The 20,788-nt window shown below is 36.7% G+C and overlaps 1 protein-coding gene across 1 annotated transcript in view; it reads right to left on the reverse strand.

Moving 5' to 3' along the window:
* nphp4 (nephronophthisis 4) overlaps window positions 1-19,847 on the reverse strand; it is a 70,776-nt gene extending 50,929 nt beyond the window's left edge. Inside the window, exons 1-4 of the mRNA XM_051904528.1 lie at window positions 19,829-19,847; window positions 17,650-17,779; window positions 8,463-8,519; window positions 1,357-1,491 (exon numbers count right to left, since the gene is read on the reverse strand). Of these exons, the coding sequence (XP_051760488.1) occupies window positions 1,357-1,491; window positions 8,463-8,519 (192 nt within the window). The 5' untranslated portion in view covers window positions 17,650-17,779; window positions 19,829-19,847. The remainder of the gene's footprint in view (window positions 1-1,356; window positions 1,492-8,462; window positions 8,520-17,649; window positions 17,780-19,828) is intronic.
* Window positions 19,848-20,788: the final 941 nt, after the last annotated feature.

Consider the following 20,788-nt stretch of genomic DNA (forward strand, 5'->3'; position numbering starts at 1 on the left):
AAACCGTGACACTAAAACCGTGATACAAACCGAACCGTGAGAAATCTGAACCATCCCACCCCTAGTGACTTGCATATGTGTGAAGGTACCATTGATGTGGAGGCGTATATTGGGATTGTACAGAGGCATATACTGCCATCAAGATGACATCTTTCCTGGGAAGCAAGACAATGCCAGGCCTCAAGCCGCGGTCACACTAGACTTTGAACGTGCGAGATTTCAATGGTCAAGATATGATGTGCCAGTCTACAGCATCTTTTTTATAAACATGAATTCAACATATATAACATATAGTAATACATTCAAAATGTAAAAATATACAACCTACTGGACTTTATTGCAAAAATATCTCTCTTTTTATTCAGCTAAGAGGTCATGCAATGATGAATCGATCTTCTACTGGTCGCACGTCTTCACATGAGGCAAATTCACAGGTCGCAGCGAAATGCAAAACTTTTTGCATGAGCTTGCGTTTCCGGTCTGACGCATTCGCACACGTATGAATGGAAGTCAATGGGACGAAAAGTCAAGTGTGACCGCACCTTCATTCTGCACATGCTTCGTAGACACTCTACACCATAGAAGGGATGTGCTTGATTGGCTTGCCTGCAGTCCAGATCTGTCTCTTACTGAAAATGTATGGCACATCATGAAAAGCAGAATCAGACAACGACGACCACAGACAGTTGAGCAGATGTTCCACTTGCAAAAAATTCCACTTGCAGAAATGCAACAATTAGTATCCTCAGTTCCCAAATGATTAAAAAGTGTAATTAAAAAGAAAGGTGATGTGACACAGTGGTAAACATACCTCTGTCTTAACTTTTTTGGAGTGTGTTACAGTCATCAAAATCAAAATTTGTATATATACCAGACCAGATTTTAAGGTTCTGGTGTATCTCTCCTGTTTTTGTGGTGAAAGTGTGAAAGTGGCACTTACAGTAGATTCTTATGCAAGCATGAAACATGAAACAGCTAATTTTGTCAAAATGTTGGGACAGTTAATGATGCTCTTAGAAAGTTTTATTTTGCAGTTTGATTCAGCAAAGTTTTTAACCTGCAAAATGGTAGCGAACACTTGCAGCTCACCATGTTAAAAAAAAAAAAAAAAAACATTTTAGTATGAAATTCCTGCTGGTCTCAACAGGTTTGGTGTGGTTTTTGTGGTGTATAGGTGTCTGTTTATTGAGGTAATGCATGTGTGTTTTCCTTTAAAGCGCCTATGCCACAAATGTTTTGAGTGTAGGTGTTTTATTCCTTTGCATGAATGTATCTCTGTGCTTTGTTTTAAAAGAGCATATATACATTTCTGTATTCGTTTGAGTGTGTGTGTGCATATGTGGGTGGAAAACTTACGACATGTGACAGCTGGTGGGCCGATGCCATCGGGGAGGGAGAGAGCAGAGAGGGGAGCTGTTGTTGCCATGGAGACCCCACCGTGTGGCTCATGGTCGGGTAGCGTGAAGTCGCAACCAGCTGAGAGAGAGACAGCTGAAGAACAGAACCAGAGAAAAGAGGGGGGAAAAAAAGAACAAAAAAAAATTAATACATATTTATCGCACGAAACAACAAGCAAAAGCATCTGACGGTGTGGCAATCCCCCGCAGCTGGCATCTACATAATGCCAACATCCAGCCAACACAAAAGCGGGATGAAATTAGAAACCTGTTTAGGTATAAATGTGACAGATCCAGCTTTGGGTGCCGCTACGCACATATTTTCATACAAGCTCTAATTTCTCTTTCTTCACTGTGAATGTCACACCATTCCTGTTTGCCTCATGCTCCTAATTTGAGTCTCTATTGTAGTCAAAATAACAAAAGTAACATTATAAACTTGTGTAAATGTTTTCTGACACAGTCATCAATTTTTGCATTTTTAAGATTGTGACTTTATTAGGAACTAAATATCTGATTTTCATATGCATTTTTTCAATTTAAGTTTTTGTACAAAAATATCCTTTAAATTTTGACGTCTTATTTTTTTCTTTTTTCAGTTTGCATCCCTGTTTTACAGCTAGCAATAAAATATCATATCAGAATTATAAAAATTTCTCTGATACTTATCTAAATGAAGACATTAAGGCTGCGGTGATGTAACTTTTAATCAGATTTAGTCAGATATTACTGATTAAAAGTCTTCCTCCAGTGCTAATGCTCAGAGAGCTGTACAGACTTTAGTTTGCATCAGTTGCTGATGTAAATCACTTCTATGCCCTTAAGAACGACTGATGGATTCATAGGCTGTGTGATGTGATCTGTATAGCACAGGACCGGGTGACTGTGACGGGGTCAGTGGTGTTAAACTCATGACTCAACTGCCTCTAATACAGCCTAAATCACAGACAGCCAGTACAGCCTAAAAGCATTTCTCCACTGACCCCAATACAGCATAAATTCATGACTCACTGACCCCAATAATGCCTAAACGCATGACTACAGTGAGCCCCGATCAGCTGAAACTCACCGTGCCTTGCACTGACTGAGCAACTGACCACATAACATGAATTCAGACCACGGCGACTTTCCAATTGCGGGTTTGTGAGCCTTTGAAACTTCGAAATGCAGCACTTTTCATGTTACAGTTTCTTTACGTCACTTACCTTGCAATGTACATAAATTTTGAATAAAATGGGCAACAGGCATGTAAGCGAGTAAATACAGCAAAGTCATTTCATACATTAGCACTTAACCAAGTGTTGCATGTTTTAATGTGTTTCTAATATGTTTGGTACTTCGTGGCATATTGAAATGTGTTTCTGGGAGTGAATAACAGTGTAAAGCATGCCATTTTCTGTTTCCAGCAGGTGGCGCTATGACTAACTGAACATTAGCATATAGAGTCTTCAGGCCAGGACTCTTATCACATATGTAAAATTTGGGGCAGATTGGACATTGTATACCCAAGTTACAACAACCTCCTGTTTCATGGCGAAACATCGAACTTTGTCAGGCCGCCACGGACACGCCCTTCGGTGAAAAGTCTAGATCTTTGCAATGTAACGTTGCAAAGGCCTTTAGATTAGACTGACTAAATATGATGATCTGATTAAAGCTCTAGGAGGAGTTGGTTAAAGTACAACGTCTGGAAATGGCAAAAACTGCACAAATTTCCCAAAGAAAATTCAAAATATCTGACTTCCTGTTGGTTTTCAGATTTCACTCCAAGAGACTTTTTTGTAGGTATTGGGCTGTTTGATGTGTGTACTGAATTTCATACCTGTACGTGAAATGTAGGGTCAGGGGCACTTCGCTGAAATTTTGTAGATGGCGCTATCGAGCCATTTTGCCACACCTTATTATGAAATCCATATCAGGCATAAATTTTCACCACTTCTGACGCATCAGCAAAGTTTCATGAGTTTTCGAGCATGTTTAGGCCCTCAAAAATGCGATTCATTTCGGAAAAGAAGAATAATTGGCTGAGCAATTACAATAGGGTCCTCACACCATCGATGCCCGGGCCCTAATAAAAAATTCAAATGTGTAAAATTAAAACATAACATTTTACTTCTAACCTTGCAGTTGCCCCAGAAAATGTGGGCAATTCAGGGATAAGTAAATTTTTACATTTTATAATATTACATTTTTAAACATATTATAATTTACCCCATATGCATTCAATATAAAAAAGGTAAACCCCTGGTTTATATTGCATTGAGGTCAGTATTGTGCTGCCCTGATGAAGATCAACAGTATTTGTGATCCTCAACTGACAGCAGACACAAAAACAAATGACTCTCACTACAATGACTCAATGAATTATTACCCCCATCACTAAAAGAAGTAAGAAAACAGGGGGAGAGGAAAGACAGACAGATCCACATGATAGAAGAACTACTGACAGACACAATGCCAACAGAAAAGGCACAAGGCCAGAATAAAAATCATGCACGTCAATATTCACAAAGCCAGCTCTTGTTTGACATACACTGACTTTCATGCATACTAAAAAACATAAAATCAATAATGGAGGCATAGTGGTGTCTGAAAGAGAGAGAGAAACAGATAGAGAGAGGCAAAGGCTCTTTTTAAAAAGCATTAACTATAAATAGAGGGTGAGTGCATGCATCTAAACCGAGTATTTTAACTCACTAACTCTGAAATAAAGTATATGGGATGTGCGGAAAATCGCTTGATGGCATTATTCATTATATGGCTTGTGCATTAGAGCACAATAAGTCAGAAATGCAACTAGGTACTGTACACCTGAACATCACATCCAAATGTGCTTGTTGAAGGTTTTATTTCGAAACCATGAGCATTAGTAGAGCAGAACAGTTATTGCCTCCTCTCCAGTATTTTTCCCATTCATTTTCTCCATGGGGATTTCAAGTTATCACCCAAATATGCCAGTCCCAAGATAAATCACAACGTTAGGGCTCGTTCACACAACACATTTTTGCTTTAAAAAAAACGCAAGACATGGGCAGTGGAATGGGGAAAATGCAATGAAAAAAAAAAAAACGTGTTCTGTGTGAACGACCCCTTAAAGACTTTGTTTTGAAGCAAAAACAAGATAATAAATGAAGCAATTCCAAGAGTAATATAATATAATATAATATAATATAATATAAGTAAGCAATAAGGTACGAGAGGCTGTGCTGTATCGTAAATAAGTCACGGCACAAGGGCGTTGTTACGCACGACGCGAAGCGGAGTGCCTACAACCCCTTCAGCCATGAAACAGCACTAGCCTCGAGTACCTCGAGTTCTTGCTTTTATAAAACGGTTACCTCACAATACAAATATTAAAGCCAAATATATGTATTAATGCAACTTTCATGAAGTAAACTTTAACCAAAAGCCTTCTTTCCGCTGGAAAAACTAGTCCCTGACCGTGAACAGCAACAGAAGTTACATTATAACGCCATTAGATGGCGGCAAAGATTGTCTTTATGAGTGAGTCAGTCCGTAGCGAAGACTTTTACATTGAAGACTGAATTGTTGTGAACACGAAACAAGACGCAAATGACAAATGCTTTGACTAGCGCTGTCAGTCACGGGAAAACCCCTTAACTGTTAAAAGGACAAGATAATACATCGGACATTTAAACAGATTTTTTTATTATGAACATAGGACTGACCTGAAGGAAAATACTAAATCTGAATGAAGGTAATAAACTTGCTCGAGCTCTTTCTCACAATACTCTTCTACACAATACAGTAAGCTTCAATGTCAAAAAAAATAAAACAATATCAATTAAGAGTGGTTGCTAAGGGTGTTGTGTAGTGATACACAGAACCGTTGGGTGAAGCGGTCATAGCCGTGTTTTATCGTGAATAAAACACAGCTATTGACCAATCAGAATCAAGGACAGGAACTAACCGTTTTATAATAATATTGACTGAATCATAAGAATGTTTATAATCAAAATAGCATTGTTCACCAACTTGGATTTACATTTTCACTGAGCTTGTTGCATTCTGCTATTCCCTTCTCCATGAAGGATACATGGGACATTGCCTTGACTTTGGGAGCGCATGTACTGTATGATGCCTTAAAATGCCTAGTGAGTAAGGAAGCACACTAGGTCATGGAGCAGATTTATATTCATTTAAAATCAAACAGGTCACATTAAATGTGTATGAAACAAAAGCCACTTTGTGGTTGATATCAGACAACAAAGCATTCTACAAGATTTGATTCATTATCTTTCCTTTTTGAATGCGGAATGACTAAACTAGTCTGTGCATGCCACTCTGAATCCATGTGTGAGAGAGAAAATTTGAGAACGAGACAGAGCAGCCCATCAATCAGAGAGATGTGCCACAGCCCTGACAGCCTTTTCAGACCATGCGAGGGACTCAGGCTTTATAGAACAAACACTGGCAGCAGGGTCGCTGAAAAAAGCACTTGAATCAACCTTTCCAAATTGGTGTCCCTCTAAATTAGTGCCGAACCAAAATCGATGCGGACCAGATCCATCCTTCTGTGCTGTGGAGCCTAGGAAGTGTCACTGGATATTTTAAAGGGTCTTTAAGGTCTGACAGCATCTGCTTTGTTTTATTTTGTTTTGCTGAAGTGTTAAATCAGGCTTTACTGAAGGGAGAGAAAGCCAGAGCAATTTGGATCCAACATATTTCTGTTTGCGAGCCAACAAAATCGTTTTTACAGACAGAGACACTTTCAGTACACCATCTGAAAATGAAGGGAGTTTATACAGGTATTAAAGTGCAAATAAAAAACCAGAGTGCATTTACACAGTATTTCGTCTATCAGTAAACACATTTTTTCAGTCTTTTTCACTCTATTGTAACTCGGCCCCATGAGTGGAGATCTTTAAAAAAAAATTCAACCAGACATTTGCAGCAACACTTAAATTTTAAAACGTTTATTAGCTTGTGTATGTAGTCTTGTCATTTTACTATTTTTAAATGTTTCTACTTGTGAAGCACTTTGGCCAAACTAATGCAAGTTTGCAGTCTGTACTGGCAGCGATACAAAAATAGCATGTTCTGTAAAATTATGGCAAGAAACATCTTTATAATTGATTGACCTTGTGGGGTGCATCCAAAAAAATAAAAAAAATAAAAGATTCTTATGAGCTGGATCTTTTTAGTGAATCAAAAACATACTGCACAACCAGTGTATCCTAATTCCCAAATCAAAATCAGAACCAAATCAAAACTGAATCAAATTGAATCACATTGAATCAAATCACAGTGAAAATGAATTGAATCAAATCAAAAGTGAATCGATTTGAATCAAATCAAATTCAAAATCATATCATATCAATGCTGCGTCTCATTTCGAAGGTCGCATTTGAAGGCTGTATACGTCATCGAGGCAGTCTCATTTAAGAAAAATAACCGTTAGATTGCAAAGTAAGAAAGAAATTACTGTATTTTACACTTCACAAGGATTAACAGTCAAATTTATTATGGTTATTTTTCTTAAATAAGACATCCTTGATGACATATGCAGCCTTCAAATGCAATCTCCGGAGGACGCAGCCTACGAAATGAGACACAGCTCAAGTAAAATCCAAATCACATCGAATTGAATCGAATCAAATTAGAATGGGATCAAATCAAATTGAATCAAATCGAATCGCACTGAATCAAATCAAACTGGAATCAAATTGAATCGCACTGAATCAAATCAAAGCAAAATAGAATCAAATCAATTCAAATTGAATCAAAATCATATCAAATCAAAAAAAAAGAAGAAAAAAAAGAATCAAATCAAAATAGAATCAGATCAAATCAAATTCAAATCAAAACCACATCAAACTGAATCAACTTGCATCGCACTTAATCAAATCAAATCTAGCCCTGTCCTTTAAAGGAACACTCCACTTTTTTTGAAAATAGGCTCGTTTTCCAACTCCCCTAGAGTTAAACAGTTGAGTTTTACCGTTTTCGAATCCATTCAGCCGATCTCCAGGTCTGGCGGTACCACTTTTAGCATAGCTTTGCATAGTTCATTGAATCTGATTAGACCGTTGGCATCTCGTGCCTTGCAACCATGGAGACTCAAAAGTGACTTGTAACATTCTGTGTGACTTGTAACATTCTGTCCAGGGACTACTGGTGCATTTACAGAAATGTTTTATTAATGTGCATAGTCCCTGTTAACTAAACAAATAAATAAATAAAAAAAATAGACATTTGTGAGAGGCGCTGCGCAATATCATTGCACCTGCTGCACCCATGGTACGGCAGCAAAGTTCCTTGATTATTACGCTGGAATGAGAGTATAGTTCCCAGCCATATCGGCCTAGAAAATCGCAACTTTTTATTTTCCGTCGGTCTTAGTACACGATGTAACTACAGAAGAGTCACGTTTTAAATAGGAAAAATATTGAAACTCTTTGGTCATTTTTGAGCGAGATGCTAACAGTCTAATCAGATTCAATGAACTATGCTAAGCTATGCTAAAAGTGGTACCGCCAGACCCGGAGATCGGCTGAATGAATTCGAAAACGGTAAAACTCAACTGTTTAACTCTAGGGGAGTTGGAAAATGAGCCTATTTTCAAAAAAAAGTGGAGTGTTCCTTTAAAATGAACAGACCAAAAATGTTAACTGGTGGTTGGCTTGGTACATTTGTACTGTACACCTTGTAGATCAGCAGTTGAACAGGGGTCATGAACCTCTTGAGTGTCTGTAGGAAGTGAAAAAAAGTGAACACAGTGTGCTATCTGAAGAATAGTGGTACACTCTCCATCCTGGCCTTCAATACCTGTCTTAAGTTTCCAAACCTAAGACTTCAAGCTTTCATGGTGCAATGTTGCCGTAACTCCCAGAAACCAGCGCCCATGTGCTTGGGTCAGCAGAACATGGCAATAAGGCCGCTCTGATTCTATCCAGTGCAGTTTCTCAGAGACGTTACAAAAATCACAGTTGGGGTACAGCAGAGTTTGTTCTAAAACTGCTGCCATTCTGGTGACACAGAAGCAAACAGCACCCTGGGAAAAAACAGGAGAATTTTAACGTGTGATGATTTCGAGTGACTTACCGCTGGGCCGCGTGAAGACTGCAGCGTCGAAGCCTGTCGGCTCCAAGACGTGTTCATCTGAAAGTCAAGTAAATAAAATAAAAATTAGAGTACTTCAAACACTCACTTTCTCCTCAATTGTTTATATTTGCATAAACTGAAATATCTCCTTCACAACAGGTTTTAAATTATTAAATAATGCCACATTGTGTTGAGTTACTGCTAAATAACTCAAATGGCAATAGCTAAAGACTGTTAAATGATTCAAGGTTAAAGCCACAATGAAATCAAAATTGACTTTTTTTTTTTTTTTTTTTTTTGATATAGCACTCTTTATTATAAATTATTTATTAATGCACATTATTATTTTTGCCCTCATATTTTTTAATCAAGGTAACTTCCCCTCCTTCTTGCAACAACATGGTGCATCAACCTGTCACTCACGAGATCACAATTTCTGATGGACAATATCAGATCCCACCTTAAAATTTTTATTGTTCGAGAAAGCCGTTTCACTCAGACATATGTCACAAAAGGAAAGATTAGTCTATTGCAACTTCTGTTTTAAGCCTACTTTAAAAATTAAAACTTAAAACCATGCAAATTACACATTTTCTCTCTTTTTCATCACATTCCTTAATCCTACTTGGGCCGTATGAACTTGCGTGAAGTCCCATAGCAGATTATTATTCCAGTCTACACAGCATTATGTCATGAAAATGTGGACTGCTAGGGCTCATGGGTGGCATTTGTGACAGGGCCTTAGGCTATGTGGCCAATGACTGCTCATTTGCATTCATGGTGTAAAGACAGCCTGAATGACCCACTGAATGAATCACATTTGTCACGTAAGCCTGGCAGCGGTAGAAGGTCTTGGGCTAGGCGAGAGATGAGGTCAGAGTCACAGTGAACAGAACATCATTCCCTCGTTCAGATAATGAGGTCAGCTCTATATGCCACTACAAAAGACCTCGCAGAGACCCTGTTTTTACCCAGAATTAACATCACTCTCTAAAAAGCATCCAAAGAATTTTCATCTGATGATTCATGTAATTTAAAAAGGCAGATGACCAAATCGACCACATTGTACAAGTATGTCAATGGGCCACATATTCAACTGCTTTATACTTTAAGCTATAAACTTTAAACTTAAGGCTTTGAAAGGACTTCAAACAATGTGCGACAGCGACTACAGGAACTCAAGTAAAATAAAAAATGTATGCAGTAAGTTAAAATTTCAGATTAAAAATGAAGCATGTTTGAGATAAATAGGGTGTTATAGGGTTTTTACTTTTGATTTTGTGCTTTATTAACATGGAGGAACACAATTTTAGTAAGTGGTGCACACCACCTGTTAAAAAATTTTGGGTTTGTAAGAATTTTAAACAAAGAATGTGTCTTATGCTCACCAAGGCTGCATTTATTTGGCCAAATACATTAAAACAGTAACATTGTGAAATATTCTTACAATTTAAAATATCTGTTCTATTTTTTAATATTTTTAGGATGAATAAAAAGTTGATGAACAAAGTTAAAAAAACATTTATTTGAAATAGAAATGTAAAAATGTAAAGTCTTTACTGAAACTTTTTACCAATTTAAAGCATCCAGATGATCTTCTCATCTGACCACCAGTGATCGGATCACCCCAGACGGATTTTAAGAGTGGGTGTAAACAGGGTCAGAGTATGAGGAAACTCGATGACAGATTCTCATTTGCAATGACTGCTGCACATTTGTGCTCCTTTATCTGATCTAAACCTCTTCAAACACAATTACCAGATGCTTGGCTGAGAAGATCATAAGCTGCCTTATGTTAAACCAGACACTCTCTTGTTTTTGGTAACTGATTTTTATAAGATAAGCACCTGACAACTGTGAAATCCTGTGAGAGTTTGAAATTGGACCCTTGGGATTTGACACCAAAACAACAAAAGTGATGCAACACTGACAGAATGTGCTAAACCATCCGTACTTAAAGAACATAGGCGAGCAAATCAGTGCACATAAATCAGTCCTCCTTTAAAATTAGAGTGAAGCCATAACCTATCAAAAAAAGCCTAACTGTTTCAAAATATACATATTATATGGTTTCCAAAGAGTAGCTCTCTATGTTCTTTTTATTGAATGTCAGACCCTTGATGTGTCCATCCATTTAGCGTGAAAACCCTGGTAACTGGCCTGAGGGGGCTTGCGCTCCAGGCTATTGTGACTTCCCAAAAACCCTGACTGAGTAAATGTTCTAGATGGATTTTTATTTAAGGAGAACATCCTCTCAGCCACCCTGGTGTGCTTTGTCAGCTGGATCACCTTCCTGTCTGGAACAACATATATAAAACCTGCCTAGTTTTCTTCAGAGTTTGTGAAGGGAACATTAATGATTAATCTCTCTGATAATCCGAGGGATGTGATGAGAGACTCTAATTAACCTGCTCTCAACCACCTTTATAGTGCACATAGTATATTCTAGTGCACATGGTGTGTGGCTGACTTAATGATACTTTTAAGGTGTCATTTTTGAAGCTCATTTGAAAATTACATGAAGGTGTCTATCCATTTGTACATAACATCTCATAATTGTACCATCTCTTGCTTTCTAAATACAACACTGTTCAAAAGTTTGGGGTTTGTAAGATTTTAATGTTTTTTAAAGGTACACTTTGTAACTTTTTTCCTTTTTTTTTTTTTTTTCAAAATTAACTAAATATAAATGAGTCAATACATCATCAATCCTTCTTCCAAAACATGTTTTTGTCTTAGCCTGATTCACTAAAACAAGAATCAACATTGGCTTGGCTTTCCAGAGATGCCGAGAACTGAGGGATTTGAAATGTTGAAGTGCCATTTTTATTACTCAACAGGTGAGTAAGATATTAAATTGCCATATGTAGTTCTCTATCAAAGTTCATTGTAAAGCATTATCTATTGTGAAGGGTCATATAAAATATTATCCATAAACTCTCTACACAGCGAAGTACACAGAAACACTCGTTACAACTAACAGTAAACAAATATATAAAGACCTTATGCCTTTTTGGGTGGTGCTTAATAAATTGGTAAACTTTATATCCGTAAATCAACTCAGATGAACTGTAATAAAGTGCCCTCACCTTTATTACTGCCATATCCAGTATCACTCTGGAGACTGTATGTTCTGTATTGTCCCTTTGTATTGACATTCTACACAAAGCAGTCCGGTGTGAAATGATTCGCGCAGACATAAACAAATATCGGTAGAGTTGAGGGAGCATTTTCTTCAAAAACAAAATTAATCCACCTCGTCTTCAGTGGCTCAGATTTAGGGAGTAAATGGAGAGAGCTATGTGGATTAATCCATCCAGCTACAGAACACCTAAAACGCTTGGGAGACATTCTCGTTAGTGCAGCAATGGCGGACTGTACAACTCGCTGTGAACTCGCTCAGGGCAGTTCTATGTTAAAATGGCAGTGTCTGTCAACATTCGTGGGCGGGGCCTGTGGCTAATGTGACATCACATTGCCAGGGATCTGGAAACGGCTTGTTCTGAGACTGCCTATGATTTATGGGGATTGAAAAAAAAGGAGTGGTTGGATTTTTATCATTATGAAGTGGTTGTGTACACACACTGCCAACACACATTTATGTCCAAACACCATGCAAAAGTGAATTTTGCATAATAGGTCCCCTTTAATACATGGTTGTTTAAGAAATGAAAAGCTACAAACTCCATTTTTTAGGGTTAAAAGAACCGTTGCCAAACATATAACATGCTACAAAAATTATAATCACTGCAATAATGATCCATCCATAGACTCTTAAGTATTTGCCTATTAAAATCCGATATTTCTCTGCCAATACCTAAAATTTCTCTGTCGATACCGATAGCCGATTATTCAGAATGATACCGGCCGATACCGATACTGATAGTTTGGTTTTTCTTAAGGAAAAAAAAAATCTCTCCCAAATAATGTTGCAAACTATACAGGGAACCCTCTCATTTAGTACACTACAATATTAGAGGTTACAGTTAACAGCAGAGGTATTATATTCAGCTGCTGTTTATTTTCAGATATAATAATTACACTCAAATAAAAACTGAAATGTATAAAACTTAGTATCACATAAGGTAGCTTTCATAAGCACTTGTTGTCTTCATGGCAAATTTGCACAAACATATAATTAACAGTAAATAAGCTCCTCTCTAGTGTTTTTTTTTTTATATGTAGATAGCTAAGGAACTGTGAACAGTGGAAAACATTACTGAAGTAAATTTGACATGATGTGACATTGTTCACAAGCTGTTTTATTGACGTCTTTCCGTGGTTGAAGCACAAATAAAGTGATTACATGAGATGTGATACATTCTGGTAAGTACTAGGCTATATCTTTCAACATACCTTTGATATTCATGCATGTTTTTACAACTCGCATTGAAGAGGACGAAAAGACTCGCGCTCCGCACTGCCGCCTGAACTGAGGCATTACAGCGATCTGACACATCACATTTAAGAGCGTCAAAATGCCATTTATTGTTTGAATTTCATGATAAAACGGACAGAATTTGAAAACTGAAACTCTTACCAGAAGTACTAAAGCACAAATCTTTTTGCGATCATTGGATGGGAGGCGCTACAAATAATATTTGATGTAGGAAAAAAAAACGCAGACCTGGCAACCCTGGCTTGAACTACGGGTGATTCATAGGGTCAGAAAGAGCCTGCTTTAACGTCACTATTTTTAAACTGTTAATGCGTTAAAATTCAACACAAGAGTGATTTTCTTCACACACAGTATGTATGAGTTGCAGTCTGAACACGTCTTTCCGCACCCTTTTGATTGACAGGATATAATCGGCCCTGACCATCGGCAGTTTTTAAACAATCGGCCGATAGTGATATAATAATAGCTTTTATCGGCCAATACCGATTGTTAGCCGATACATCGGTGCATCTCTAATTTTAATATATGATTTTTAATCCTGTGATGACATAATCCCTCAGATTTGGAGATCAAGAAACAAATTATCACAGTTGAAAACAAGTGTGATACTTAATATTTTTGTGGAAACTGTGATACATCTTTTTCAGGATTTTTTGATGAATAGAAAGTTCAAAAGAACAATATTTATTTGAAATAAAAACCTTTTTGTAACTTTATACATGTCTTTACTGTTACTGATTAAAAGTATTATTTCCAAAACTTTTGAAGAGTAGCCTAGTGTATCTATACAAATAAAATCAGTATCGCCCAAACACTAGTATGGATACTTAAACAAGTATATCCATACTAGATTTTTTGATCATTATTTTCACTGTAAAGCTGCTTTGAATCAATATTTATTGTATAAAGTGTTATATAAATAAAGGTGACTTGACAAGCTACAGAATTTACTTAAATATTCTGAAATGAATGGCATGCATTCTCTGAACGACACTAAATTAACATTATCTATATACATGATTGCACTTCTGGTACAGTCTCTGTCCTGGAACTGTCAAAGAGGACATCCAGAGATGCGTCTGCGTGTGTGGTAGCGTTTCCTTGCTGAGTGAAGGTGACCACACTGTTGAGTGACAACAAGTCTCTCAGTCATGCCTCCGTCTGATGCTCAATCTGTTCCTGCTGCATGTGTGAACTAATCACCCCATCCAACACACTTTCTCTCTCTCTCCATCTCACTCACTTTCTAACACCCTCTCTCATTTACACTTCCTCTCCTTTCTTCACACCCTCTTATTCCTGCATGTGTAACTTTCAATCTCACCTTTTTAATCAAATTTCGGGATTTTTTTTTTTTTTTTGAGAATCTCTGCAATATATTTCTTCTCATTAATCCTGATATGACAAAACAGAGGAGACAAAGACAAGTGATGGACAATTATCTCATATCTTGCTCTCTTTCTGACAGCTAACTACATTCAGAAATCAAAAATCACATCAAACACTGCATTAAAAAAAATTAAACACACATATTTACAGTTTGATCGGCAGCATCAGCTACTTCTAAGTTATTAGAAACAGAAATGAGATCTCCCAAGACAGAACCAATCAAATCTTGATTGACTTCCTGCATAATACGGATGGACAGGCTGCCACGTCGGCGGTGATTCACACAGGCTAATCGAACTGCTGACATGTGCACTACGAAAACAGCCCTCATAAATACGCATGGGTGTTCTCACAGCCACACATTCATTATAAATCTCGCATTTGTAAAGACTGTGCACGATTGGCTAAAGGGCAGAATCACAGGCGATCTTTTATGCGTTTGATCAGTGTTCATTGGTAGTAGATAGAACAACCAACATCAAAGAGAAAAACGAACACATTCTGATCATCGCTGCCTGCGCTCTGCACTCTTTTCTTGCAATCTTGCTCTTTGACAGTCAACACATCAAAGCAACTCACATTTCTGCTGTAAAGAAATCAAAGAAGTTGATAAGGTAGATGCTGACTTCATGAAATAATAACAGATTTGTTTTTAAGCATTTAAAGGGTTAGTTCACCTCAAAATGAAAATTCTGTCATTAATTAATCGCCCTCATGTCGTTCCAAACCTGTAAGGCTTTCGTTCATCTTCGGAACACAAATTAAGTTCAATAATAGTGCAAAGTTCATTGATTGATCAGCTATAAGCTGCTCGACAGATGGCAACAGTGTCGCTATTCAGCTCAAGTCAATTCAATGTTGATTCAATTGCATTGACGATATTGAAGAGTTCATCAATTATGAAACCAATTTGAATCAGCTATAAAGCAGCTCTACAGAAGACAAAATGTCATTATCTAGCTCAATTTAATTCTGGTTTTGTTCTACACTGTGTCAATGTTAATGAAGAAATATCAGAGAAGGAACAGAGATAGAAAGATGGTAAGGTATTTGAAGACTAATGCATGTAGGGAGTCCTTGCCTCAGAAAACAAAAAGAGAGAAAAAATGACAGACTTGGCCAAGTGCCTGGCCCTCAGGCCAGAATCTTCAGCCCTCTTTGCCCACGAAGGTACAGCTCAAGTGAAGAGGAGTTATATGAAGCAAGAGTGAAAGAAGGAGACAGCGAACATATGTTGCTGTTTTCTTTCATTCTGCCCTTAACTATATGACTTGGCAAAACCTGAGACATTCAAATTGACCAGAGCACATTTCACCCGCACAGCACTACAGAAGTCGAGCTGGTGGGTCAGACCCCCAACCTCCAAACATCTCACCCACCATGAGCTGATTTCTATCTGAAACTGTGAAATGAATGATATGCAAAAACTCCTTTTAATTGGAAGGCAGAGATTGTGACGGAGAAGTAATTAGTAGTAATTAATTTTGTAATTATTTTCCCCCAACATATTAGGGGTGATTCACTTGGGCATGACAATTCTTTTTCACACTATTCAGGATCAAAGCCACAACAATTAATTACAGAATTTTTAAATTATCAACAATTCTGTTTTTATAAACAGAATACAATACTTGACAGCCAAGAACAAAAAGACTGAATAAGCTTTATTAAAATATGTTTAAATATTTTTAAAATATTTAATTATAATACTTTTTAAATAATATATTATTTAATATATGTCTACTCTATTTACAACACTGCAAATTTAAGTAATGTATTTTCAGCAGTGTCTTCAGTGTAATATGATCCTTCAGAAATCATCCTAATATGCTGATTTGCTGCTCATGATATATAGAAATTTTCATGATTCTTTGATGAATAGAAAGTTCAAAACAACTGCATTTATTTTAAATAGAAATCTCTTATAACATTTTATAAAACGGTTAGTTCCTGTCCTTGATTCTGACTGATAAATAGCTGTGTTTTATTCACGATAAAACACAGCTATGATCGCTTCACTACACAACACCCTTAGCAACCACTCTTAGCAATGTAAACTGTTTGTTCTCAGTTGATATTGTTCATTGAAGCTTACTGTATTATGTAGAAGAGTATTGCGAGAAAGAGCTCGATTGAGCGAGTTTATTACCTTCATTCAGATTTAGCATTTTCCTTCAGGCCAGTCCAATGTTCATAATAAAAAAATCTCTTTAAATGTCCGATGTATTATCTTGTCCTTTTAACAGTTAAGGGGTTTTCCCGTGACTGACAGCGCTAGTCAAAGCATTTGTCAGTTGCGTTTTGTTCACAACAATTCAGTCTTTTCAATGCAAAAGTCTTCGCTACTGACTGACTCACTCATAAAGACAGTCTTTGCCGCCATCTAATGGCGTAATATTGTAACTTCTGTTGCTGTTCACAGTCAGGGACTATTTTTTTTCCGGTGGAAGGAAGGCTTTTAGTTAAAGTTTACTTCATGAAAGTTGCATTGATACATATTTTTGGTTTTAATATTTGTATTGTGTGGTAACCATATTATAAAAGCAATAAGGTACTCTGCTTTGCGTCGTGCCTAACAACGCCCTTCAGCCGTGACTTATTCACGATACAGCACAGTCTCTCATAGCTTATTGCTTACATAAATGTCTTTGCTGTCACTTTAAAGGAATAGTTCACCCAAAAATGAAAATTTCATATTTCCCATATTCTGATAATTTACTCATCCTCAAGCCATCCTATTGTACATGTATATGACTTTCTTCGTTCAGCCTAACACAATTGGAGTTATATTAAATAATATCCTGGCTCTTTCCAATTTTGTAATGAATAATGCCTAAGTTCTTGAAGCTCCAAAAAGCACATCCATCCATCATAAAAGTAATCCATACAATTCCAGTGGGGTAATAAATGACTTCTGAAGTGAACTATTCCTTTAATGCATCCTTGCTGAATAATAATAAAACATTTGAATGGTATTGTATGCCCGATGAAGAATCTAAATTAAAGAACTTTAGGTGGATCGTTTAATCCTTTTAATTAAGCAAGGAAACAACCTGTTTTGTACACCATTAAATGGACAGATATGACACTCCAAATGATTTTTTGACAACAACTCAACCAACACAGCTTTAGACGCTTATTTACACTGCACATTGGAATAGTCAGTAAAAAAGACTAAAAGAACTTTAAAAGGCCTGTATTTCAAAGACTAATGCAAGACAATTGGCTGGAAATCTAGCAGCACTGAATGCAAACCTTCCACTGAGAGTAATGTTTAATTTCTGTGTAGTCTCTTTGATTAGCTCTCAGGTTAGGGTATCACAGCCTTGTAAATCCGCACAAGGCGCAAATGAAAGGTCTCACATCTGAGCAGAAAAACAACAATAAACCCTGACTCACCTTGGGATGCTGAAAGTAACTTCTTAGGTGGCGACGTTTCCCGGTGGCTCACTTTTAATGCCGTGCTGCAAGAAGCTCCTTCCACACTAGATGAAAACTTGAACTTGATGACACATTTCCCCGAATTTGTCTGTGTAAAAATTGCAAAACTTTCTTTCAAGGGACTGTACTCATAAATGTTTACTGGATGTTAAGTACTTTGTTTTTTTTTTCCTCTCTCAACTGTTCAACCTAGTTTTGCCTAGTTTTAACTTTTCAATCTTTTTCATCCCTAATTAAAGACGAAGTGTGTTTTTCGACATTAAATACTTTCTTCATGAGCAGGTAGTATGTGTGAAATCCTAACAAATTCAATCTAAACTTATTCATCATCACTGATGAAGCATTTAGTGTAACTACGGCCTGGGAAAGTTGCCATGGTGAAAGAGCCACAGGAACAGCAGCCCACGATTTCCTAATCATGTTAATCGACTTTAATATGACATTAGTAGAACAGAGGAGACAGCTAACAGGCTAATAAAACGGTAATGATGGTTCTAGCGGCTAGTCTCAGTGAGGACAACAAACTGGCCCTCAAATGGGAAGTGTTCAGGAACTTCTGTTCAAACAGGATGTCTGGGTTAGTTTTTAGCTAATGAAGAACATCATGTAATAATGTTGTTCAGGACTGATTAGACCAAATGCTGAAATGAACTGCACATTAAGATCTAGTTGCCAGGAACAAGTAGTTCTAAATTTTTTTGAAGTAAAGTGCCATTTTCAAAGTATTATAATTACTATGCAATGTACAATAACATTTGAGAGTTTTAAAATCCTAGGCAAGATTATGATTGTGTGGTTTCAGAATGAACCGAAAGGATGTGCCACCCATACTTGCAGTGCATGTTCAGATGTTTAATTCAACGTGCGTTTATCATCTTTTCATAGACTGCATTCACTGAGGTCTTCTTTTAGCATCTTTTGAAATGAATAATCAGTTCAGGCTTTACGCTTTATTTAAAACGTAAAACACAATGACTAATAATAGCTAAATCTATTGGATTTTTTCTCATTTTTCACAATGTTGCTCTTCTATAAAAAGCTTTATTCTGAAAGCAAAATGCATCAAGAAAAGCAGACCAAATTGAACATTTCAGCTCAATCATGCAGCGCTTTCAGCTTGGCACGTTTCGTCACACTTTTACAGTGTTTAGCTTCCCATTCGGCTCGTGACTAAATAAAAAAAACACAATCTGTGTGACGCTAAAGGATTACTGCAAGAGGTAGTTTGCAATGCAGATGCCAGTGAAACAAACAAATTCAAAATTTTGGGGTCAGAAGTTTGTTTTTTGGTCAAGAAATGAATGCCTTTATTTAGCAAGGACACATTAAATTGATCAAAAGCGACAGTAAAGACATTTATACTGTTACAAAAGATTCCTATTTCAAATAAATTCTGTTCTTTTGAGCTTTCTATTCATCAAAGAATCCTGAAAAAAATATCAAGGTTTCCACAAATATAACAACACAACTGTTTTCAACATTGATGATGATAAGAAATGTTGCTTGAGCACCAAACCCACATATTAGAATGATTTATGAAGGATCATGTGACACTGAAGACTGGCTGTTGAAAATTTAGCTTTCCATCACAAGAATAAATTACAGATTAAAATAGAAAACAGTTATTTTAAATATTACAAAAGTGTAGAGCAAAAACAGAATTAAATTGAGCTAGATAATGACAATTTTACTACTGACCGACTGACCCCAAACTTTTGAACATTGTAATCACTGACAGTTTCATATACTTGCCAACACCGATTTTTTCTCACATTTGGCACTTGGCGAGAGTTAATTTTAAGCCCTGGTTACCAACCTCTGATCTACATGCTCCTAGAACTATGACTTACATGAGTTCATAAGTTTCCACACATATGGTCCTCATGAGTGATATAAGCCAAATGCACTTATTTTGTCTTCCTTCTTAATCAGTACCATTAACGCCACAATAGAGTAGGATTTCTTAAGCTCTATGCTCTTAATGTATAATTACAAAATTAGTCTGCCACCATTAATTTAATTGCAACCTTCTGATTAGAGGCATTGCATAAGGACTCTAAAACTGCCTGCATGGGAGTGGCACATTGTGTAATATTACTATTATTCCAGTGTGTGTTTGTATGTATTCAATCATTACCTGCTGTGTGCCTGCAGAGTAGACCATGACACCCCAAGGGTTGGGGAGAGCACCGCCCTGCAAGTTGAGGCACACATTCTCTCCGGGGCCCTCAGGATCCGAAAACAGACTCCAAGCACACCAACGCACACACTGCATAAACGCTGCTCTGTGCACAGCTGTGGATGTCATCTAGCGAAATAGAGAGAGAAAGAAACAGAGAAAGAGACATTTTTTCCTCTCAGTTTGTCCTTGAATAGCACCGTCTGATGTTTCAAATCAACATTTGAACATGACTGACTTGGTTAGATAGATACATTAAAGTTGTGATTGCTTGAAATAAACCAAGATTTAAGCATTCTTTTTTGGGGGCCTTTTCCCTCTATTATTAAGTAGAGAAGTCCACTGGTCCACTGGTAGTCCACTGTATGAAGAATTGTTGGGTATAATGTGTCACAGTTTACTTTATTTTGCTATCCTCACTTACATAAATGAACTAAAGTGTCCTGAACCCACTAGTAAAAATATATCAAAAATATAAAAAATGTCTGAATAATTTTTGGTTTGACTGTAAGTATGTACACAATAAGTGCATTGTATCAACTGATTAAATTCAATGTAAGTACATAGTAGTTAAGGCCACCTAATATAAAGTGTAACCACTAATATTAATTATAATCATAATTAATATTTACATTTAATTTATAATAATAATAACAACTTTTAAATTATATTTAAAATAAATTATATCATATAATTAATAATTATATAAATAAATTATATTTATATTTATATTATATTTATATAATATAATATTACAATATCACTGGTATTAATTTTTTAACAAAGAAACAGACAACCAGTTTGACAGTGATTTCTTATTTGGAAACTGTGCTGCCTGAAACACTTTCCAGAATGAAACATTAGCAGCCATAATTACACAGATGAGAACATATCCTTTTATCTCACAACATGTACACA

The sequence above is a fragment of the Ctenopharyngodon idella genome, chromosome 8 (genome assembly GCF_019924925.1).
Source record: "Ctenopharyngodon idella isolate HZGC_01 chromosome 8, HZGC01, whole genome shotgun sequence".
Lineage (NCBI taxonomy): Eukaryota > Metazoa > Chordata > Actinopteri > Cypriniformes > Xenocyprididae > Ctenopharyngodon > Ctenopharyngodon idella.